The sequence below is a fragment of the Bombina bombina genome, chromosome 2 (genome assembly GCF_027579735.1).
Source record: "Bombina bombina isolate aBomBom1 chromosome 2, aBomBom1.pri, whole genome shotgun sequence".
Classification (NCBI taxonomy): Eukaryota; Metazoa; Chordata; class Amphibia; order Anura; family Bombinatoridae; genus Bombina; species Bombina bombina.
This window is the reverse complement of record NC_069500.1, coordinates 720067664-720088023: the sequence shown is the minus strand read 5'-3', so window position 1 is coordinate 720088023 and position 20360 is coordinate 720067664. Positions and strand designations below refer to the sequence as shown.

General features: G+C 39.5%; 1 protein-coding gene across 1 annotated transcript in view; it reads right to left on the bottom strand.

Annotated features, from left to right (window-relative positions):
- Positions 1–692: 692 nt before the first annotated feature.
- The window catches only part of TRIM14 (tripartite motif containing 14), a 307177-nt gene continuing 287509 nt past the window's right edge, over positions 693–20360 (bottom strand). Inside the window, exon 5 of the mRNA XM_053700018.1 lies at positions 693–2257. Coding sequence (XP_053555993.1) covers positions 1722–2257 — 536 coding nt within the window. The 3' untranslated portion in view covers positions 693–1721. The remainder of the gene's footprint in view (positions 2258–20360) is intronic.

Here is a 20360-nt window from a genome sequence, read left to right as displayed (position 1 = left end):
CATCCTGTTAAGAGGGCCCCCGGTTAGTGGGCCGTGGTGTGTCAAGCCAGAGCGGTCTCTCCCTATTACGGTCTGCAGAGTGTAAGCTATAGTTGGAGTCCGGATACTGAGTGATTCCCTCAGCAGCTGTACCTGGTAGACGCCGACTGCTCTGCATGATGGTGGAATGTGGCCAGCGTGTGAAGGAACCAAACGTCTAATGAATGTGGAGGTCATGGAGTATCAGTGAGTGGCGACTTCTGTTTTATTGGGACTGAATGGGAGCTATTCTGGAAGAAGGTTGCTATAGATTTATTATACAACAGAGTGACATTTTTTGTTTTGAGAGTTTCTCTACTGGCATACATTTTAATTGAATTGAAGGAGGGGTCTAGCGCCCCACCATCTTCAAAATTCTCTGTGTGTGAGACTATTAAGAATATTTTTTCACAGGAATTGAAGACTTTGACAGTATTTCAACAATGTTTTGGGAGCGCTAACTATATTATTTGGGTTAATATTGACAGAGTCCTGTAAAGTAAGTTATTAAACACATTCATGAAATTAAAATCTCAAAGAAAAAAATCTCACCACAAAATTGAATAATTGTCACAGCTGTAAGTTAAGCTTCATTATAGTCAATAATTATAATAGTCTATTTCATAACTGTACATTTTTAACAAAAGCAATTAAAGAGAAAAAAGATACAAATATAAATGAGACAGGATACTTTACTGCACTTTATGAATTCTTCATGCTGGGCAGAAGTGAAAAATCCCGACAACGCATTTAGAACATCCTGAAACGCTATCCAGCAAGACTACTTACCATAACAAACATACAAACATTTACATAAACCATTTTGCAAAGAAGAGTTGCAGTCGTAATGTTGCTAGCGGTTCTTGTTTGGGATAGAGATATTATGTATTAGGCATCTTACACAATTAAAGATGTTTATGGCAGTAACACACATGATCTCACCTCAGCAATCTCACAAGAATCTATGAACCTATGCTATTGGCGGGGGAGGAGTGGAAGGAGAGAAAGTTTATTTTATACTTGCTCCCTTCCTCTGATTTCCTCCCCCCCTTTTTTTTCTCTCCCCTCTTCTTGGCATGTTCATTATTTTTTTTTAAACATAAATGTTGGAAAGCAACATGGAACTCTTGTTCTTATTACCAATAGGCTTTGGAACCTATTTCAAGATGTAAATGATTATTGTATATCTAAGCTTTATAAATGTTAAAATAAAAAAAATTAAAAGTTGCAGTCGTAATGTTGCTAGCGGTACTCGTTTAATGTGGGAGATATTATGTATTGGGCATCTTACAGAACTAAAGAGGTTTATGGCAGTAACACACATGAGTTCACCTTTACATGATCTCCCCTCAGCAATTTCATAAGCATCTATGAACCTATGCCATTGACAAATTATACAAAGTAGGTCCATTGTAAGTCATTTTTGGCAACTGTTCCTTCAGGAAGAGGACACCAACATAAAACAAGGGCAACATTTACCTGTAATTATGCGGTTAAAAACAGTAATTCCTATGAGTTTTGGTTGGTGCTTTATGTAGGTAGTTCACACAATTGTTGATGTGTAGCTAATTTGTAGATTCACTTTCATAAATGGACAAAGAAAAATTGTCCAGTGAAAAAAAAAGTGTCTGATTTTTATTAAAGCAAGATATGGGAATTGGCAAATAACTAAAAGTCTCCAGATATGTTGAGAATTTGCAGCATTATGTCAGTTTGCACATAGTTATTGATCCATCCCACAGGCGCAGTGCTGGATACAGAGGTTCAGTGAATTTGCAGCAGAATGTATGTAAATGCTTCATACCATGTGACACATCAAAGAAGGAGAGGACTCCAGACTCATAGTCTAGAAATATACCAATTCTTTCTGGTGTCTTTTCCAAATGTAGTGGTGTTCTTTCTCCTTTATGAAATGCCCAGTATTCACAATCATATCTTTTTATGCACCATGATGCACTATTCCAACCCAGACGACTGAATTCTGAATCTCCTTTCCTTTGGATTGATGGATAACTGATGCCAATCCACCAACCCTCACCTGCTTGAAGCACATCAACTTCCCAGTAGTGACTGCCTGAAAAATAGGAGTCTCTGCTCATCACTTGCAAGAGTTTATCAAATCTTTGTGGGTTGTAGGAATTGAATCTGCCTATCCAAGAACAATGTACAGTGAGTCTGTCTTCTGAGAGTCTCAGTTTAGAATGCATGGTATCAGGGTCTAACGTCGGACATCTGGCATCTGAAAAAGTAAAAAACATGGTGTTTGACATAGTGCATATTTGTGTGTGTACACACTTGTGTGCAAATATATGTAGGAAGAAAATGTTCAGCACTATACACTGGACAAAATTATCTCTAGTTGTTTTTTAGCCTCTCCAGTTTCTCTAGTCCCTATGCTGCTTTATCTATACTATAATTGCCTCTAATGTCCTTCGCCAGTTGCGCACGCATCCTCCAAGGAATGTTGGCGGCGTGAGGCAGTCAACAGGATGTTGGCTGCACATGCAGCCAAAATAATTTACCTATTAACTCCTACACCGCCACAATGCAAAAAACTAATTTAATGACTAAGCCCCCTAACCTAACCCCCTAAATTAACCCCTTAATTAAAATAAAAAAATTACATTACAATTATCTAATTATAGAAAATAAAAAAGGCTAACATTACAAAAAATCCAAAATAAAAAAAAAATAAACCTAGTCCCTATGAAAAAAGTCCCCCCAAAATAAAAACACCCCCTAATCTAATGCTAAACTACCAATAGCCCTTAAAAGGTCTTTTTGTAGGGCATTACCCTAAGTTAAACAGCTCTTTTACATAAAAAATAAACAAAGTCCCCCCTAACAGTAAAACCCCTACCCACCAAACCCTGCCAAATAAAAAACCTAACACTAATAAACCTAATCTACCCACTGCCCTGAAAAGGGCATTTGTATGGGCATTGCCCTTAAAAGGGCATTCAGCTCTTGAGATTTGCTAAAAAAAAAAAAACCTTATCTAAAAAAACAAAACCCCCCCCAAAAAATTAGAAAAAACACTAAAGCCCCAAATAGGTACCCACGGTTTCAGAAGTCCACAGCGAAGGCGGTGCGGAGGTCCAGAGCGGTCTTTCCAGAAGTGGTGATCCTCCATGTGATCGTCCGCTGCACACTGAAGAAATAATTCAAGGTACCCCATATTTATTGGGGTACCTTGAATTCCTATTGGCTGAAATTTTCAAAATCAGCCAATACGACGAGAGCTACTGAAATCTTATTGCCTGATTTGAACAGCCAATAGGATTTCAGTAGCTCTCATTCTATTGGCTGTTTTGAAAAATTCAGCATCACCCAATAGAATAAGAACTACTGAAATCTTATTGGCTGATTTGAACAGCTAATAGGATTTTAGTAGCTCTAATCCTATTGGCTGTTTAGAAAAATTCAGCCAATAGGAATGCAAAGTACCCCAAATTGATTGCGGTACCTTGCATTCAATATTCAGTATATCACTGATATCGGATGAAGATAACCCTCCATGTCGCCGAGGTCCACCGCCGTAGAGGACCGCCACATATGGGAAGACCGCTCCAGACCTCTACTCCGCGCCGTCTTCGCTGTGGATGAGGATGATGGACCCGCCTGGAAGAAGACCTTCTCCTGACGGACATATTTGGGGCTTTAGTGTTAGTTTTTTCTTAATTTTTTTGGGGGGGTTTGTTTTTTAAGATTAGGTTTTGTTGTTGTTTTGTGCAAATCTCAAAAGAGCTGAATGCCTTTTTAAGGGCAGCTGAATGCCCTTTTAAGGGTAATGTCCATACAAATGCCCTTTTCAGGGCAATGGGTAGATTAAGTTTATTAGTGTTAGGTTTTTATTTTGAGGGTTTGGTGGGTCGGTGGGGGGGTTACTTTTAGAGGGGGACTTTATTTTGAATGTAAATGAGCTGTTAAACTTAGGGCAATGCCCTACAATAAGTCCTTTTAAGGGCTATTGGTAATTTGGTATTAGATTAGGGGGTGTTTTTATTTTGGGGGAGATTTTTTTATTTTTATAGGGGTATTAGTTTAGGTTTAATTTTAATTTTTTTTGATAGCTTTGTTTATTTTTTTCTGTATTTCTATTTTTTTGTAGCTTGGGGGTTGTATTTACAACACATAGACTGCCCTCTGGGCAGGCTTATCAACTAGTTAATAATAAAAAGAATACATTTGTAGAGTGCTACTACATTCCATAGAGCTGACTCACTAAAGAATGGTCAAAATGAAGAGACCAATGAGGGATTTTATTCATTTTGCCTAGTTTGCTGATGCTTGTAAAATAAAGAAAACAAAAAAACACTAAAATGTATTAATTGTTTCCATATTTAAAAAAGCAAAGTGAAACAGAATCTCATTCAAAAGCGGGATGGTATGTAAAAATAAAGTGCTCTTTTATTTTTAAATAAAATCCCTTTTAACTAGTTGTTAAACCCGTGCAAGTGATAACCCCCCCTCCCCACCAAATTGCTATTTTCCAAGAATAACTTCACATTCTCTCAAGTCCTGTTCTTTTGATTTTGAAAAGCTGCCACCTAATAAAGACTAGAGTATGCCTTTAAATATCCAACCACATCCTACAGGTAATAATATGCATACATGCATGAGCTGTGACCCAGTTCTCAGGGTCTGATGATCAAAAGCCTGCTGGCATGGAGACAAAATCACACAAAATCTGTTTTTTAAGCACTATATTTTAATATTGGTGTCTCCTTCACAAACAGAACATGCACAGTGAGATAAACAACTCAAGCTAAAATTTGTCTTTCTAAAGTTTTTTTTAAGAGACTTCGCAGTACTGACAAGACTTGTTAGGTAATGTTGCCAGAATGGAGAGTTTTCGGGCTCTAGGGGCCTGATGATCAAAGATTTTCCTGCTTGGAGAGAAATTGTAGTGCAGACTGCAGAGGGGCTGAACTCACTGAATGCTCAAAGAAAAAGGGGATCTCTCATTTCCGTATGTAAAGGAGAGACAAGCCCAGTGCAATATAGCTCTGCATGATATGAGAGTTTTGTTACACTTTCTGCTTTGTATTTTAGATTACTTTACACTTCAGATTGGATCCTTTCAGTATTATTACATTCAAGCTTTGCACTTTCTATTTTATATTTTAATACATTTAGAGTGAAATCCAGCAGTGATTTCACAAATTCTAATTATTTTTATAGTTTGCAAAGTTTATAGTATGTGTTAAATTAGTATCATACTTTGTATATTTCTGTGTATCTTTCACAACTTAAATTGCCCTTTGTACTTTCTCCATTGTAAAATAAAACAGAAATTGGGAGGGACAGGGGAGTTCCCTGGGTTGAACAGGGGAGTTCCCAGGGTATGTCTGAAGCTCTCTCATAAGTCATGTGAAATGCTGGGATCGCTAGCTGTATGCAGGTTAAGATTGCTCAAAATTCACAATGCACTTATTGAAATGACAGAAAACTTATATATACTAAACTATAGGCAAAAACAACTTAAGCTGTAGTGAAAACATTTCAGTTGAATTTGTAATTGATGCAAACTGAGCCTTTATATCAGCCCCATGTGTTGTCTCTCTCCCCTGTGAAATTCTGTATCCCAGAGAGCTTCATTACTTTCTATAGGAGACATCTCTCATCTATCCAAGTTTTGCCCTTTTCTTATAATATTCAGCCCCTGTGAAGTCTGCACTATAATTTCTCTCCAAATGATTAAAACTCTCCGCTCTAGTGAGATTATGTAAGAAGTCTTGCCAGTACTGCGAGGTCCCGCAAACAATTTTAGAAAGGCAACTTTTAACTTGAGAACTGTTTATCTCTGTGTGCAAGTTATGGACCTAAAGGACAGACACATGCATTGCAATATAATGCTCTAAAAGACTTTGGGGCCTATCTTTCAAGCCCCGAAAGGAGCTTGACGGCCCATGTTTCTAGCAAGTCTTCAGACTCGCCAGAAACAGCTGTTATGAAGCAGCGGTCACAAAGACCGCTGCTCCATAACCCTGTCCGTCTGCTCTGAGCAGGCGGACAGGAATCGCAACAATTCAACCCGATCGAGTACGATCGGGTTGATTGACACCCCCTGCTGGCGGCCCATTAGCCGCAAGTCTGCAGGGGGCGGTGTTGCACCAGCAGCTCTTGTGAGCTGCTGGTGCAATGTTAAATGCGGAGAGCGTATTGCTCTCCACATTCAGCAATGTCTTGCGGACCTGATCCGCACTGTCGGATCAGGTCCTCAAGACATTTCTTAAATATGCCTCTGAGTGACTTCACTCCATGCTGGAGACTTTTTAATCATCAAGTTCTAAGTCAACAAGTTTATTTTGTTTGTTGAAAGTATGTTAATGGAAAATTCTACCTCAGACTTACACTGCATCTAGTCACATCACTTGTTTTGTATACTAAGTTATGTGTCAATCATTTTATTTTTAAAAACTTTATCTTCAAAGTTATCAGTTGAACTTTGGGATTTGTTACTTTTCTTGGGCAAAAGCTCCCAAATATGTGAAATTGAGCAGAAATTTATTTGCACAATATAATCAGTCCTCATTGTTGTGATCCATACACTTTACTATGAAGTGGTGTCAATAAAGAACAGTATCATGTATGGGCTTGGGTATTCATTAACAATTACTTCATTCCCAGACCTGGCTCCCAGCTGTAATATTCCCTAAAGGGTGTGGCTGGATAATTAAAGGGCCACTTAAATAAAAAATGAAGTGCTTACCTGATAAATTCATTTATTTCATAGTGGTGAGAGTCCACAAGCCATTACTAATGGGAATTATGCTACTGGCAACTAGAAGAAGGCAAAGATTCCCAAAACTCTAAGAGCCCTTATAAACCCTGCCATCTCACCAGTAAACCAGTCAGATGTTTAGCCATGCAAGAAGAACTATTGCTTGAAAGACTTTCCTACCAAAAGCCACTTCAGAAAAACAAAAAAACATAATTTATGTAAGAACTTACCTGATAAATTCATTTCTTTCATATTAACAAGAGTCCATGAGCTAGTGACGTATGGGATATACATTCCTACCAGGAGGGGCAAAGTTTCCCAAACCTTAAAATGCCTATAAATACACCCCTCACCACACCCACAAATCAGTTTAACGAATAGCCAAGAAGTGGGGTGATAAGAAAAAGTGCGAAGCATATAAAATAAGGAATTGGAATAATTGTGCTTTATACAAAAAAATCATAACCACCACAAAAAAGGGTGGGCCTCATGGACTCTTGTTAATATGAAAGAAATGAATTTATCAGGTAAGTTCTTACATAAATTATGTTTTCTTTCATGTAATTAACAAGAGTCCATGAGCTAGTGACGTATGGGATAATGACTACCCAAGATGTGGATCTTTCCACACAAGAGTCACTAGAGAGGGAGGGATAAAATAAAGACAGCCAATTCCTGCTGAAAATAATCCACACCCAAAATAAAGTTTAACAAAAAACATAAGCAGAAGATTCAAACTGAAACCGCTGCCTGAAGAACTTTTCTACCAAAAACTGCTTCAGAAGAAGAAAATACATCAAAATGGTAGAATTTAGTAAAAGTATGCAAAGAAGACCAAGTTGCTGCTTTGCAGATCTGGTCAACCGAAGCTTCATTCCTAAACGCCCAGGAAGTAGATACTGACCTAGTAGAATGAGCTGTAATTCTTTGAGGCGGAGTTTTACCCGACTCAACATAGGCAAGATGAATTAAAGATTTCAACCAAGATGCCAAAGAAATGGCAGAAGCTTTCTGGCCTTTCCTAGAACCAGAAAAGATAACAAATAGACTAGAAGTCTTACGGAAAGATTTCGTAGCTTCAACATAATATTTCAAAGCTCTAACAACATCCAAAGAATGCAATGATTTCTCCTTAGAATTCTTAGGATTAGGACATAATGAAGGAACCACAATTTCTCTACTAATGTTGTTGGAATTCACAACTTTAGGTAAAAATTCAAAAGAAGTTCGCAACACCGCCTTATCCTGATGAAAAATCAGAAAAGGAGACTCACACGAAAGAGCAGATAATTCAGAAACTCTTCTAGCAGAAGAGATGGCCAAAAGGAACAAAACTTTCCAAGAAAGTAATTTAATGTCCAATGAATGCATAGGTTCAAACGGAGGAGCTTGAAGAGCTCCCAGAACCAAATTCAAACTCCAAGGAGGAGAAATTGACTTAATGACAGGTTTTATACGAACCAAAGCTTGCACAAAACAATGAATATCAGGAAGAATAGCAATCTTTCTGTGAAAAAGAACAGAAAGAGCAGAGATTTGTCCTTTCAAAGAACTTGCGGACAAACCCTTATCCAAACCATCCTGAAGAAATTGTAAAATTCTCGGTATTCTAAAAGAATGCCAAGAAAAATGATGAGAAAGACACCATGAAATATAAGTCTTCCAGACTCTATAATATATCTCTCGAGATACAGATTTACGAGCCTGTAACATAGTATTAATCACGGAGTCAGAGAAACCTCTATGACCAAGAATCAAGCGTTCAATCTCCATACCTTTAAATTTAAGGATTTCAGATCCGGATGGAAAAAAGGACCTTGTGACAGAAGGTCTGGTCTTAACGGAAGAGTCCATGGCTGGCAAGATGCCATCCGGACAAGATCCGCATACCAAAACCTGTGAGGCCATGCCGGAGCTATTAGCAGAACAAACGAGCATTCCCTCAGAATCTTGGAGATTACTCTTGGAAGAAGAACTAGAGGCGGAAAGATATAGGCAGGATGATACTTCCAAGGAAGTGATAATGCATCCACTGCCTCCGCCTGAGGATCCCGGGATCTGGACAGATACCTGGGAAGTTTCTTGTTTAGATGAGAGGCCATCAGATCTATCTCTGGGAGCCCCCACAATTGAACAATCTGAAGAAATACCTCTGGGTGAAGAGACCATTCGCCCGGATGCAACGTTTGGCGACTGAGATAATCCGCTTCCCAATTGTCTACACCTGGGATATGAACCGCAGAGATTAGACAGGAGCTGGATTCCGCCCAAACCAAAATTCGAGATACTTCTTTCATAGCCAGAGGACTGTGAGACCCTCCTTGATGATTGATGTATGCCACAGTTGTGACATTGTCTGTCTGAAAACAAATGAACGATTCTCTCTTCAGAAGAGGCCAAAACTGAAGAGCTCTGAAAATTGCACGGAGTTCCAAAATATTGATCGGTAATCTCACCTCCTGAGATTCCCAAACTCCTTGTGCCGTCAGAGATCCCCACACAGCTCCCCAACCTGTGAGACTTGCATCTGTTGAAATTACAGTCCAGGTCGGAAGAACAAAAGAAGCCCCCTGAATTAAACGATGGTGATTTGTCCACCACGTTAGAGAGTGTCGAACAATCGGTTTTAAAGATATTAATTGAGATATCTTCGTGTAATCCCTGCACCATTGGTTCAGCATACAGAGCTGAAGAGGTCGCATGTGAAAACGAGCAAAGGGGATCGCGTCCGATGCAGCAGTCATAAGACCTAGAATTTCCATGCATAAGGCTACCGAAGGGAATGATTGTGACTGAAGGTTTCGACAAGCTGTAATCAATTTTAGACGTCTCTTGTCTGTTAAAGACAGAGTCATGGACACTGAATCTATCTGGAAACCCAGAAAGGTTACCCTTGTTTGAGGAATCAAAGAACTTTTTGGTAAATTGATCCTCCAACCATGATCTTGAAGAAACAACACAAGTCGATTCGTATGAGACTCTGCTAAATGTAAAGACGGAGCAAGTACCAAGATATCGTCCAAATAAGGAAATACCACAATACCCTGTTCTCTGATTACAGACAGAAGGGCACCGAGAATCTTTGTGAAAATTCTTGGAGCTGTAGCAAGGCCAAACGGTAGAGCCACAAATTGGTAATGCTTGTCTAGAAAAGAGAATCTCAGGAACTGATAATGATCTGGATGAATCGGAATATGCAGATATGCATCCTGTAAATCTATTGTGGACATATAATTCCCTTGCTGAACAAAAGGCAATATAGTCCTTACAGTTACCATCTTGAACGTTGGTATCCTTACATAACGATTCAATAATTTTAGATCCAGAACTGGTCTGAAGGAATTCTCCTTCTTTGGTACAATGAAGAGATTTGAATAAAACCCCATCCCCTGTTCCGGAACTGGAACTGGCATAATTACTCCAGCCAACTCTAGATCTGAAACACAATTCAGAAATGCTTGAGCTTTCACTGGATTTACTGGGACATGGGAAAGAAAAAATCTCTTTGCAGGAGGTCTCAACTTGAAACCAATTCTGTACCCTTCTGAAACAATGTTCTGAATCCAAAGATTGTGAACAGATTTGATCCAAATTTCTTTGAAAAAACGTAACCTGCCCCCTACCAGCTGAACTGGAATGAGGGCCGTACCTTCATGTGAACTTAGAAGCAGGCTTTGCCTTTCTAGCAGGCTTGGATTTATTCCAGACTGGAGATGGTTTCCAAACTGAAACTGCTCCTGAGGACGAAGGATCAGGCTTTTGTTCTTTGTTGAAACGAAAGGAACGAAAACGATTGTTAGCCCTGTTTTTACCTTTAGATTTTTTATCCTGTGGTAAAAAAGTTCCTTTCCCACCAGTAACAGTTGAAATAATAGAATCCAACTGAGAACCAAATAATTTGTTTCCCTGGAAAGAAATGGAAAGTAGAGTTGATTTAGAAGCCATATCAGCATTCCAAGTCTTAAGCCATAAAGCTCTTCTGGCTAAGATAGCCAGAGACATAAATCTAACATCAACTCTAATAATATCAAAAATGGCATCACAGATGAAATTATTAGCATGCTGGAGAAGAATAATAATATCATGAGAATCACGATTTGTTACTTGTTGCGCTAGAGTTTCCAACCAAAAAGTTGAAGCTGCAGCAACATCAGCCAATGATATAGCAGGTCTAAGAAGATTACCTGAACATAGATAAGCTTTTCTTAGAAAAGATTCAATTTTTCTATCTAAAGGATCCTTAAACGAGGTACCATCTGACGTAGGAATGGTAGTACGTTTAGCAAGGGTAGAAATAGCCCCATCAACTTTAGGGATTTTGTCCCAAAATTCTAACCTGTCAGGCGGAACAGGATATAATTGCTTAAAACGTTTAGAAGGAGTAAATGAATTACCCAATTTATCCCATTCCTTAGCAATTACTGCAGAAATAGCATTAGGAACAGGAAAGACTTCTGGAATAACCGCAGGAGCTTTAAAAACCTTATCCAAACGTATAGAATTAGTATCAAGAGGACTAGAATCCTCTATTTCTAAAGCAATTAGTACTTCTTTAAGTAAAGAGCGAATAAATTCCATCTTAAATAAATATGAAGATTTATCAGCATCAATCTCTGAGACAGAATCCTCTGAACTAGAAGAGTCCAAAGAATCAGAATGATGGTGTTCATTTAAAAATTCATCTGTAGAGAGAGAAGATTTAAAAGACTTTTTACGTTTACTAGAAGGAGAAATAACAGACAAAGCCTTCTTTATGGATTCAGAAACAAAATCTCTTATGTTATCAGGAACATTCTGCACCTTAGATGTTGAGGGAACTGCAACAGGCAATGGTACATCACTAAAGGAAATATTATCTGCTTTAACAAGTTTGTCATGACAATTAATACAAACAACAGCTGGAGAAATAGCTACCAAAAGTTTACAGCAGATACACTTAGCTTTGGTAGATCCAGCAGGCAGTGGTTTTCCTGTAGTATCTTCTGGCTCAGATGCAACGTGAGACATCTTGCAATATGTAAGAGAAAAAACAACATATAAAGCAAAATAAATCAAATTCCTTATAAGACAGTTTCAGGAATGGGAAAAAAATGCCAAACATCAAGCTTCTAGCAACCAGAAGCAAATGAAAATGAGACTGAAATAATGTGGAGACAAAAGCGACGCCCATATTTTTTGGCGCCAAATAAGACGCCCACATTATTTGGCGCCTAAATGCTTTTGGCGCCAAAAATGACGCCACATCCGGAACGCCGACATTTTTGGCGCAAAATAACGTCAAAAAAATAACGCAACTTCCGGCGACACGTATGACGCCGGAAACGGAAATGAATTTTTGCGCCAAAAAAATCCGCGCCAAAAATGACGCAATAAAATGAAGCATTTTCAGCCCCCGCGAGCCTAACAGCCCACAGGGAAAAAAGTCAAATTTTTGAGGTAAGACAAAATATGATAATTTAAAGCATAATCCCAAATATGAAACTGACTGTCTGGAAATAAGGAAAGTTGAACATTCTGAGTCAAGGCAAATAAATGTTTGAATACATATATTTAGAACTTTATAAATAAAGTGCCCAACCATAGCTTAGAGTGTCACAGAAAATAAGACTTACTTACCCCAGGACACTCATCTACATGTTTGTAGAAAGCCAAACCAGTACTGAAACGAGAATCAGTAGAGGAAATGGTAAATATAAGAGTATATCGTCGATCTGAAAAGGGAGGTAAGAGATGAATCTCTACGACCGATAACAGAGAACCTTATGAAATAGACCCCGTAGAAGGAGATCACTGCATTCAATAGGCAATACTCTCCTCACATCCCTCTGACATTCACTGCACGCTGAGAGGAAAACCGGGCTCCAACTTGCTGCGGAGCGCATATCAACGTAGAATCTAGCACAAACTTACTTCACCACCTCCCTTGGAGGCAAAGTTTGTAAAAACTGATTTGTGGGTGTGGTGAGGGGTGTATTTATAGGCATTTTAAGGTTTGGGAAACTTTGCCCCTCCTGGTAGGAATGTATATCCCATACGTCACTAGCTCATGGACTCTTGTTAATTACATGAAAGAAAAGTAAAAGATATGTAAAGAAGACTAAGCACCCAAAATTGTGCTGAAACATGCAGCCTTCAGCTTGTAAAGCAGAAAAAATACCCGCTAGGTAATATTGGAATGGACTATTGTAGTTGCCTTGCAAATTTTACCAACAGAAACCTCATTCTAAAAAAGCAACCGACCTAGTAAAATGGGCAGCAAAATGTTTAAAGAGGAGGCTTAAAAAAAAAGCTTAAAGGGATAGTCAACACCGACAACTTAATCCCAAACCTTAGATACACAAAAAAAAAAAGATGTGACTGCACCACATCCCATGTTCTATACCACTAACCTTATATGTGTAATTGTCCAAAGCACATACAGTTTTATCCTGTAGATCTGGCCACTAAACCCCTCCCCCTCCTCATCCGTCCCCTTCTCTATTGAATTCCATGTTCGTTCGCGGTGACGCTGTTCCTTTTCTAATGCGCATAATAATTTATGTCCGCTCGCAAGCAGAAATAGAAAGTGCAGCTGCAAATCACCATGAACGTGTGTAAAGAATCCAATCGAGGATTGGATTCTGATTGGTGGATGCCTTTAAAATGAAACTTACTACGTAACGTTGGGGGAGTTTGGCGGCCATATCTACAGGAGAAAATCATATGTGCTTTGGACAATTACACATAAAACTTTAGAGGTATTGAACATGCGATGCGGCACACCTTCTTTTGTGGATCTAATGTATGGGATTAAGTTGTGTCGGGTGTTGACCATCCCTTAAATGAAACAAAAACAATCTAGAGGTTAGACTAAAAATCCTAAATAGCCTGCAAACAGCTTCTCCTTGGAATCTTTTGGATTAGGACAAAAAGAATGGACAACAAACTAATGAAAATAATTGCCTAAAAAAAAAAAATCACTTTAGGGAAGAAGTCAAACTAGGTCTCAAAACTGCATTATCCAGATAAGGAAGCCCCCAGAAAAGAGCAGCCAATACAGAAATTATTCTAACATCAAGAATGGCTAAAAGATACTAAAACAACTCTAAACGTCAAAAAGAATAACAATCTTCTTGTGAAACACAACTTAAGAAGAATGTAAAACTTGCCTTAAAAAAAAAAAAAAAAAAAAAAGCTGGCAGATATACCCTTATACAAAACATCCTAAAGAAACCAAGGTATTCAAGGAATTCTAAAATTGTTCTAGCTAAAACCGTGCTACACAGATCAAGAAATAAAATCCTTCCAAAACATATGAAAAACCTTCCTTGCAACAGGTTTACAGGACCAAATCAAGGCCTCAATAACAGATCGCAAAAAAAAGAAACATACCAGTCTTAAAAACTAAGCATTTAATCTCCAAGCCAACAAGTTGAGAGATTTGAGAACCTGATGAAAAAAACAGTGCTCGAGACAGAAGGTCGTGCGACAGAGAAAATTGCAACAGAGAACAACTGGACCTCTGCAACAGATCTGCAAACCAAGTCCTGCGAGGCCAAGCTGGAGCAATCAGAATTACTGATACTTCCTGCTTGATCCTGTCTTTTACTCTTGGAAACAGTTGTTTTTTATTGGCTTACATCTGTCCATCTCTTGTTCTAAGGCAACTAGAGCAACCACAAACTCTGCCTTAGGATACCTGGACCTCTTTAAGTATCCGGATAGCTTGCAGAACAATCTAGAAGCAATCAGATCTCATTCTGGAAAACCCCATAAATGCACAATCTGATGGAAAACTTCCAGATGAAGAGACCACTCCTAGTGACTGAGAAGTCTGCTTCCCAAATCGCTCACTCCTGGGTTATGCACTACAAAAAACAAACAGAAACAAATCTCAGCCCAGAAAAAGATTAAGGATATCTCCCTCATCACTATGGAACTATGTGTTCCCTCTTGATGATAAAAGAAAACCACCATTGTTACAATGCCGGATTGGAAACCCAGATAAGTCTTTCTTGCCGCCCAAGGAGACCAAACTCCCCCCACTCTCTGATGCCCCTGAGACTGCACCCTGACCTGAATGACTTGTGTTTGATAAAACCAGGACAAACAAAAAATGCCCTGATCAATAATTCCCCCCAAAAAAAACAGGAGTTGTTTTACTCAGAGATCCAGAAGGATTTTTTGAGAAAGCTGTGAATAATCTGTTCATTCTAGACAAAGAAACAAAATGCTAAAAAAGTCTCATGAAACCAAGCAAATCGAATAGCATCTGATGCTGCAATCATCAAACCTAATACCTTCATACAAAGAACTTTGGATGGAAAACGAAATGACGATTAGAACAAGCTTAAAGGAACCTTAAGATCCTTGATAAGGTAAAACAAAAAAAAAACAAAAAAAAAAAGTATGATTCTGTATCTTAATCAGAGACCGACTACCAATCAATTAGAAATATCTCACCCTCTAAAGACTAATCAGACAAACCAAGGTCTGAAACATACAGCTTAACAGACTTCAATCTATTTAAATCAGATAAGCTAAATGAGGGATTTTTAGAAACAGACGTTTTACGCTTACTTGGAGGAGGCATAGCCGGCAACATTTCAGACACAGTAGTGCATACAAAATCTTTAAATCATGGGGCAAAAATTGAAGAACTCCCATATATGGAACAAAGAGAGGACAGATACTTTTAGAAGCAAATGCAGCATTAGTTAGATTAAAATGAATTAAATGATCCATACAAGAATTGCAAAGCTGAGCATAGCAACAAAAAGCTTGCCAATACACACTTAATATTAGTAGTAAATTCTAAAGTGGATCTAGCTTCTAAGGAACTAACATTTAATATAATACTGACAGAACCAGTATTATCCATTAAAAAAACACAGGATTAAGGCTTCTTTCCATTGAGCCGCAATTGAGTTTCCGTGAGGTTGTAAAATGAAAAAAAAACTGCTGTCGGAAGCCATTGCGCTTATCGACAGTTTACTATGGCACGTTTTCCATCTGGAAAAGAATTAAGAAGCCCATAGAAAATAATAAAAGCCAAAAGGTGCAAATTTACACCAGATTTCCATAGAAAGCGCAAACAGTTAAAACACTGTCTGAAGCTCTTGATAAGGTCTCATTACATTAGGGCGTGCTTAAATAGTTGCAAAAGAGGAAATAAAATGTATGCTTACTTGATAAATTTCTTTCTTTCCGGACATGGGGAGTCCATGACGTCATTCCAATTACTAGTGGGATATTGAACTCCTGGCCAGCAGGAGGAGGCAAAGAGCACCCCAGCAAAGCTGTTAAATTTAACTTCCCTTAACCATAATCCCCAGTCATTTAGCCAAAAGAAAAATGGAAAAAGAAGAAACACAAGGGTGAAAAAGGTGCCTGAGGTTTACTCAAAAAAACTGCCAAATTATAATTAAAAAAAAGAGGGCGAAAGAAATTTATCAGGTAAGCATACATTTTGTTTTCTTTCCTATGACATGAAGAATCCACAACATCATTCCAATTACTAGTGGGAACCAATACCCAAGCCAGAGTACATGGAATGAACAGGGAGGGAGAACAAGACAGGCAGACCTAAACAGAAGGCACCACCGCTTGAAGAACCTTTCTCCCAAAAGAGACCCCAGCTGAAGCAAAAGTAACAAATATGTAGAATTTGGAAAGGAATGCAAAGAGAACCATGTTGCCGCCTTGCAAATCTGTCTCACAGAAGCTTCATTTTTGAAAATCCAAGATGAGGAGACAGCTCTAGAGGAATAAGCTGTAATTCCCTCAGGAGGCTGCGGTCCAGTAGTCTCATAAGCAAAACAAATCATATTTCTTAACCAGAGGAAAAGAGAAGTAGAAGTGGCCTTCTTGCCCTAACGCTTTCTAGAGAAAACAGCAAACAGGGCAGAAGATTGCCAAAAATCTTTAGTAGCTAGAAATATTTTTTTTTGAGTATGCACAGCATCCAAGTTATGCAAAAGACGTTCCTTAGGAAAAGAAGGATTAGGACAAAAAGAAGAAGAAACAACAATATCCTTGATATAGCATTGATTAATCTAGGACTCTCTGCAAGATTGATTTACACGGCTAAAATTAAAGTTTACCTTGAAAATGAAATGATTACCTTAGGAAACCCGCAAGATACAAGGATATTTACTGATAAATATAAAACTCTATTTCTCTATTTTTTCTATGTGCATGTTTTTAATGTGTTCTGACACTTATGTACACCCATATAATTCTCCTTTTACCGGAATAGACGACAAACAGAGAAGATGTTTGTCTGAACTCTTTTGTAGCTTCTAAATAGAATTTTAGAGCACAGACTACATCTAAATTGTGTAGCAAACGTTCCTTCTTTGAAACTGGATTCGGACACAAAGAAGGTACAACTATCTCCTGGTTAATATTTTTGTTGGAAACAATCTTTGGAAGAAAACCAGGCTTAGTACGCAAAACAACCTTATCTGAATGGAACACCAGATAGGGCTGAGTACACTGCAGAGCAGATAACTCAGAAACTCTTCTAGCAGAAGAAATAGCAACCAAGAACAAAACTTTCCAAGATAACAACTTAATATCTATGGAATCTAAAGGTTCAAACGGAACCCCTTGGAGAACTGAAAGAACTAGATTTAAACTCCAGGGAGGAGTCAAAGGTCTGTAAACAGGCTTGATCCTAACCAGAGCCGGAACAAATGCTTGAACATCTGGCACAGCTGCCAGTCGTTTGTGTAGTAAGACAGATAAAGCAGAAATCTGTCCCTTTAGAGAACTCGCTGATAATCCTTTATCCAAACCTTCTTGTAGAAAGGAAAGGATCTTAGGAATTTTGATCTTATTCCATGGGAATCCCTTGGATTCACACCAGCAGATATATCTTTTCCATATTTTATGGTAAATTTTTCTAGTTACCGGTTTTCTGGCTTGAACCAGAGTATCTATCACAGAATCTGAAAACCCACGCTTTGATAGAATCAAGCGTTCAATTTCCAAACCGTCAGCTGGAGGGAGACCAGATTTGGATGTTCGAATGGACCCTGTACAAGAAGGTCCTGTCTCAAAGGTAGCTTCCATGGTGGAACCGATGACATATTCACCAGGTCTGCATACCAAGTCCTGCGTGGCCACGCAGGAGCTATCAAGATCACCGAGGCCCTCTCCTGCTTGATCCTGGCTACCAGCCTGGGAATGAAAGGAAACGGTGGAAACACATAAGCTAGGTTGAAGGTCCAAGGCGCTACTAGTGCATCCACTAGAGTCGCCTTGGGATCCCTGGATCTGGACCCGTAGCAAGGAACCTTGAAGTTCTGACGAGACTCCATCAGATCCATGTCTGGAATGCCCCATAATTGAGTTAATTGGGCAAAGATCTCCGGGTGAAGTTCCCACTCCCCCGGATGGAATGTCTGACGACTCAGATAATCCGCCTCCCAGTTTTCCACTCCTGGGATGTGGATCGCAGATAGGTGGCAGGAGTAATCCTCTGCCCATTCTATTATTTTGGTCACTTCTCTCATCGCCAGGGAACTCCTTGTTCCCCCCTGATGATTGATATAAGCAACAGTCGTCATGTTGTCTGATTGGAATCTTATAAATCTGGCCTTTGCTAGTTGAGGCCAAGTCCTGAGAGCATTGAATATCGCTCTCAGTTCCAGAATGTTTATCGGGAGAAGAGACTCTTCCCGAGACCATAGTCCCTGAGCTTTCAGGAATTCCCAGACCGCGCCCCAGCCCGCTAGACTGGCGTCGGTCATGACGATGACCCACTCTGGTCTGCGGAAGCTCATTCCCTGGGACAGGTGGTCCAGGGTTAGCCACCAACGAAGTGAGTCTCTGGTCTTCTGATCTACTTGAATCACTGGAGACAAGTCTGTATAGTCCCCATTCCACTGTTTCAGCATGCACAGTTGTAATGGTCTTAGATGAATTTGCGCAAAAAGAACTATGTCCATTGCTGCAACCATCAACCCTACTACTTCCATGCACTGAGCTACGGAAGGACGAGGAATAGAATGAAGAACTTGACAAGCGTTCAGAAGTTTTGACTTTCTGACTTCTGTCAGGAAAATCCTCATTTCTAAAGAATTTATTATTGTTCCCAAGAAAGGAACTCTTGTCGACGGAGACAGGGAACTTTTTTCTATGTTCACCTTCCATCCGTGAGATCTGAGAAAGGCCAGAACGATGTCTGTGTGAGCCTTTGCCTTTGAGAGAGACGACGCTTGCATCAGAATGTCGTCCAAGTAAGGTACTACTGCAATGCCCCTTGGTCTTAGAACCGCTAGAAGGGACCCGAGTACCTTTGTGAAAATCCTTGGAGCAGTGGCTAACCCGAATGGGAGGGCCACAAACTGGTAATGTTTGTCCAGAAAGGCGAACCTTAGGAACTGATGATGATCCTTGTGGATAGGAATATGTAGATACGCATCCTTTAGGTCCACGGTAGTCATAAATTGACCTTCCTGGATTGTAGGTAGAATCGTTCGAATGGTCTCCATTTTGAACGATGGAACCCTGAGAAATTTGTTTAGGATCTTTAAATCCAGAATTGGTCTGAAAGTTCCCTCTTTTTTGGGAACTTCAAACAGATTTGAGTAAAATCCCATTCCCTGTTCCGCTGTTGGAACTGGGTGTATCACTCCCATTTTTAACAGGTCTTCTACACAATGTAAGAATGCCTGTCTCTTTATTTGGTTTGAGGATAAGTGAGACATGTGGAACCTTCCCCTTGGGGGTAGTTCCTTGAATTCCAGAAGATAACCCTGAGAAACTATTTCTAGTGCCTAGGGATCCTGAACATCTCTTGCCCAAGCCTGAGCAAAGAGAGAGAGTCTGCCCCCTACTAGATCCGGTCCCGGATCGGGGGCTACTCCTTCATGCTGTTTTGTTAGCAGCAGCAGGCTTCTTGGCCTGCTTACCCTTGTTCCAGCCTTGCATCGGTTTCCAGGCTGGTTTGGTTTGTGAAGCATTACCCTCTTGTTTAGAGGATGCGGAATTAGAGGCCGGTCCATTCCTGAAATTGCGAAAGGAACTTAGAAAATTAGACTTATTCTTGGCTTTGAAAGGCCTATCTTGTGGGAGGGCGTGGCCCTTTCCCCCAGTGATGTCTGAGATAATCTCTTTCAATTCTGGCCCAAAGAGAGTTTTACCCTTGAAGGGGATATTAAGCAATTTTGTCTTGGAAGATACATCCGCTGACCAAGACTTTAGCCAAAGCGCTCTGCGCGCCACAATTGCAAACCCTGAATTTTTCGCCGCTAATCTAGCTAATTGCAAAGCGGCATCTAAAATAAAAGAATTAGCCAATTTGAGTACGTGAACTCTGTCCATAACCTCCTCATACAGAGTCTCTCTACTGAGCGACTTTTCTAGTTCCTCGAACCAGAACCACGCTGCTGTAGTGACAGGAACAATGCACGAAATGGGTTGCAGGAGGTAACCTTGCTGTACTAAAATCTTTTTAAGCAAACCCTCCAATTTTTTATCCATAGGATCTTTGAAAGCACAATTATCCTCGATAGGAATAGTAGTGCGCTTGTTTAGAGTAGAAACTGCCCCCTCGACCTTAGGGACTGTCTGCCATAAGTCCTTTCTGGGGTCGACCATAGGAAATAATTTCTTAAATATAGGAGGG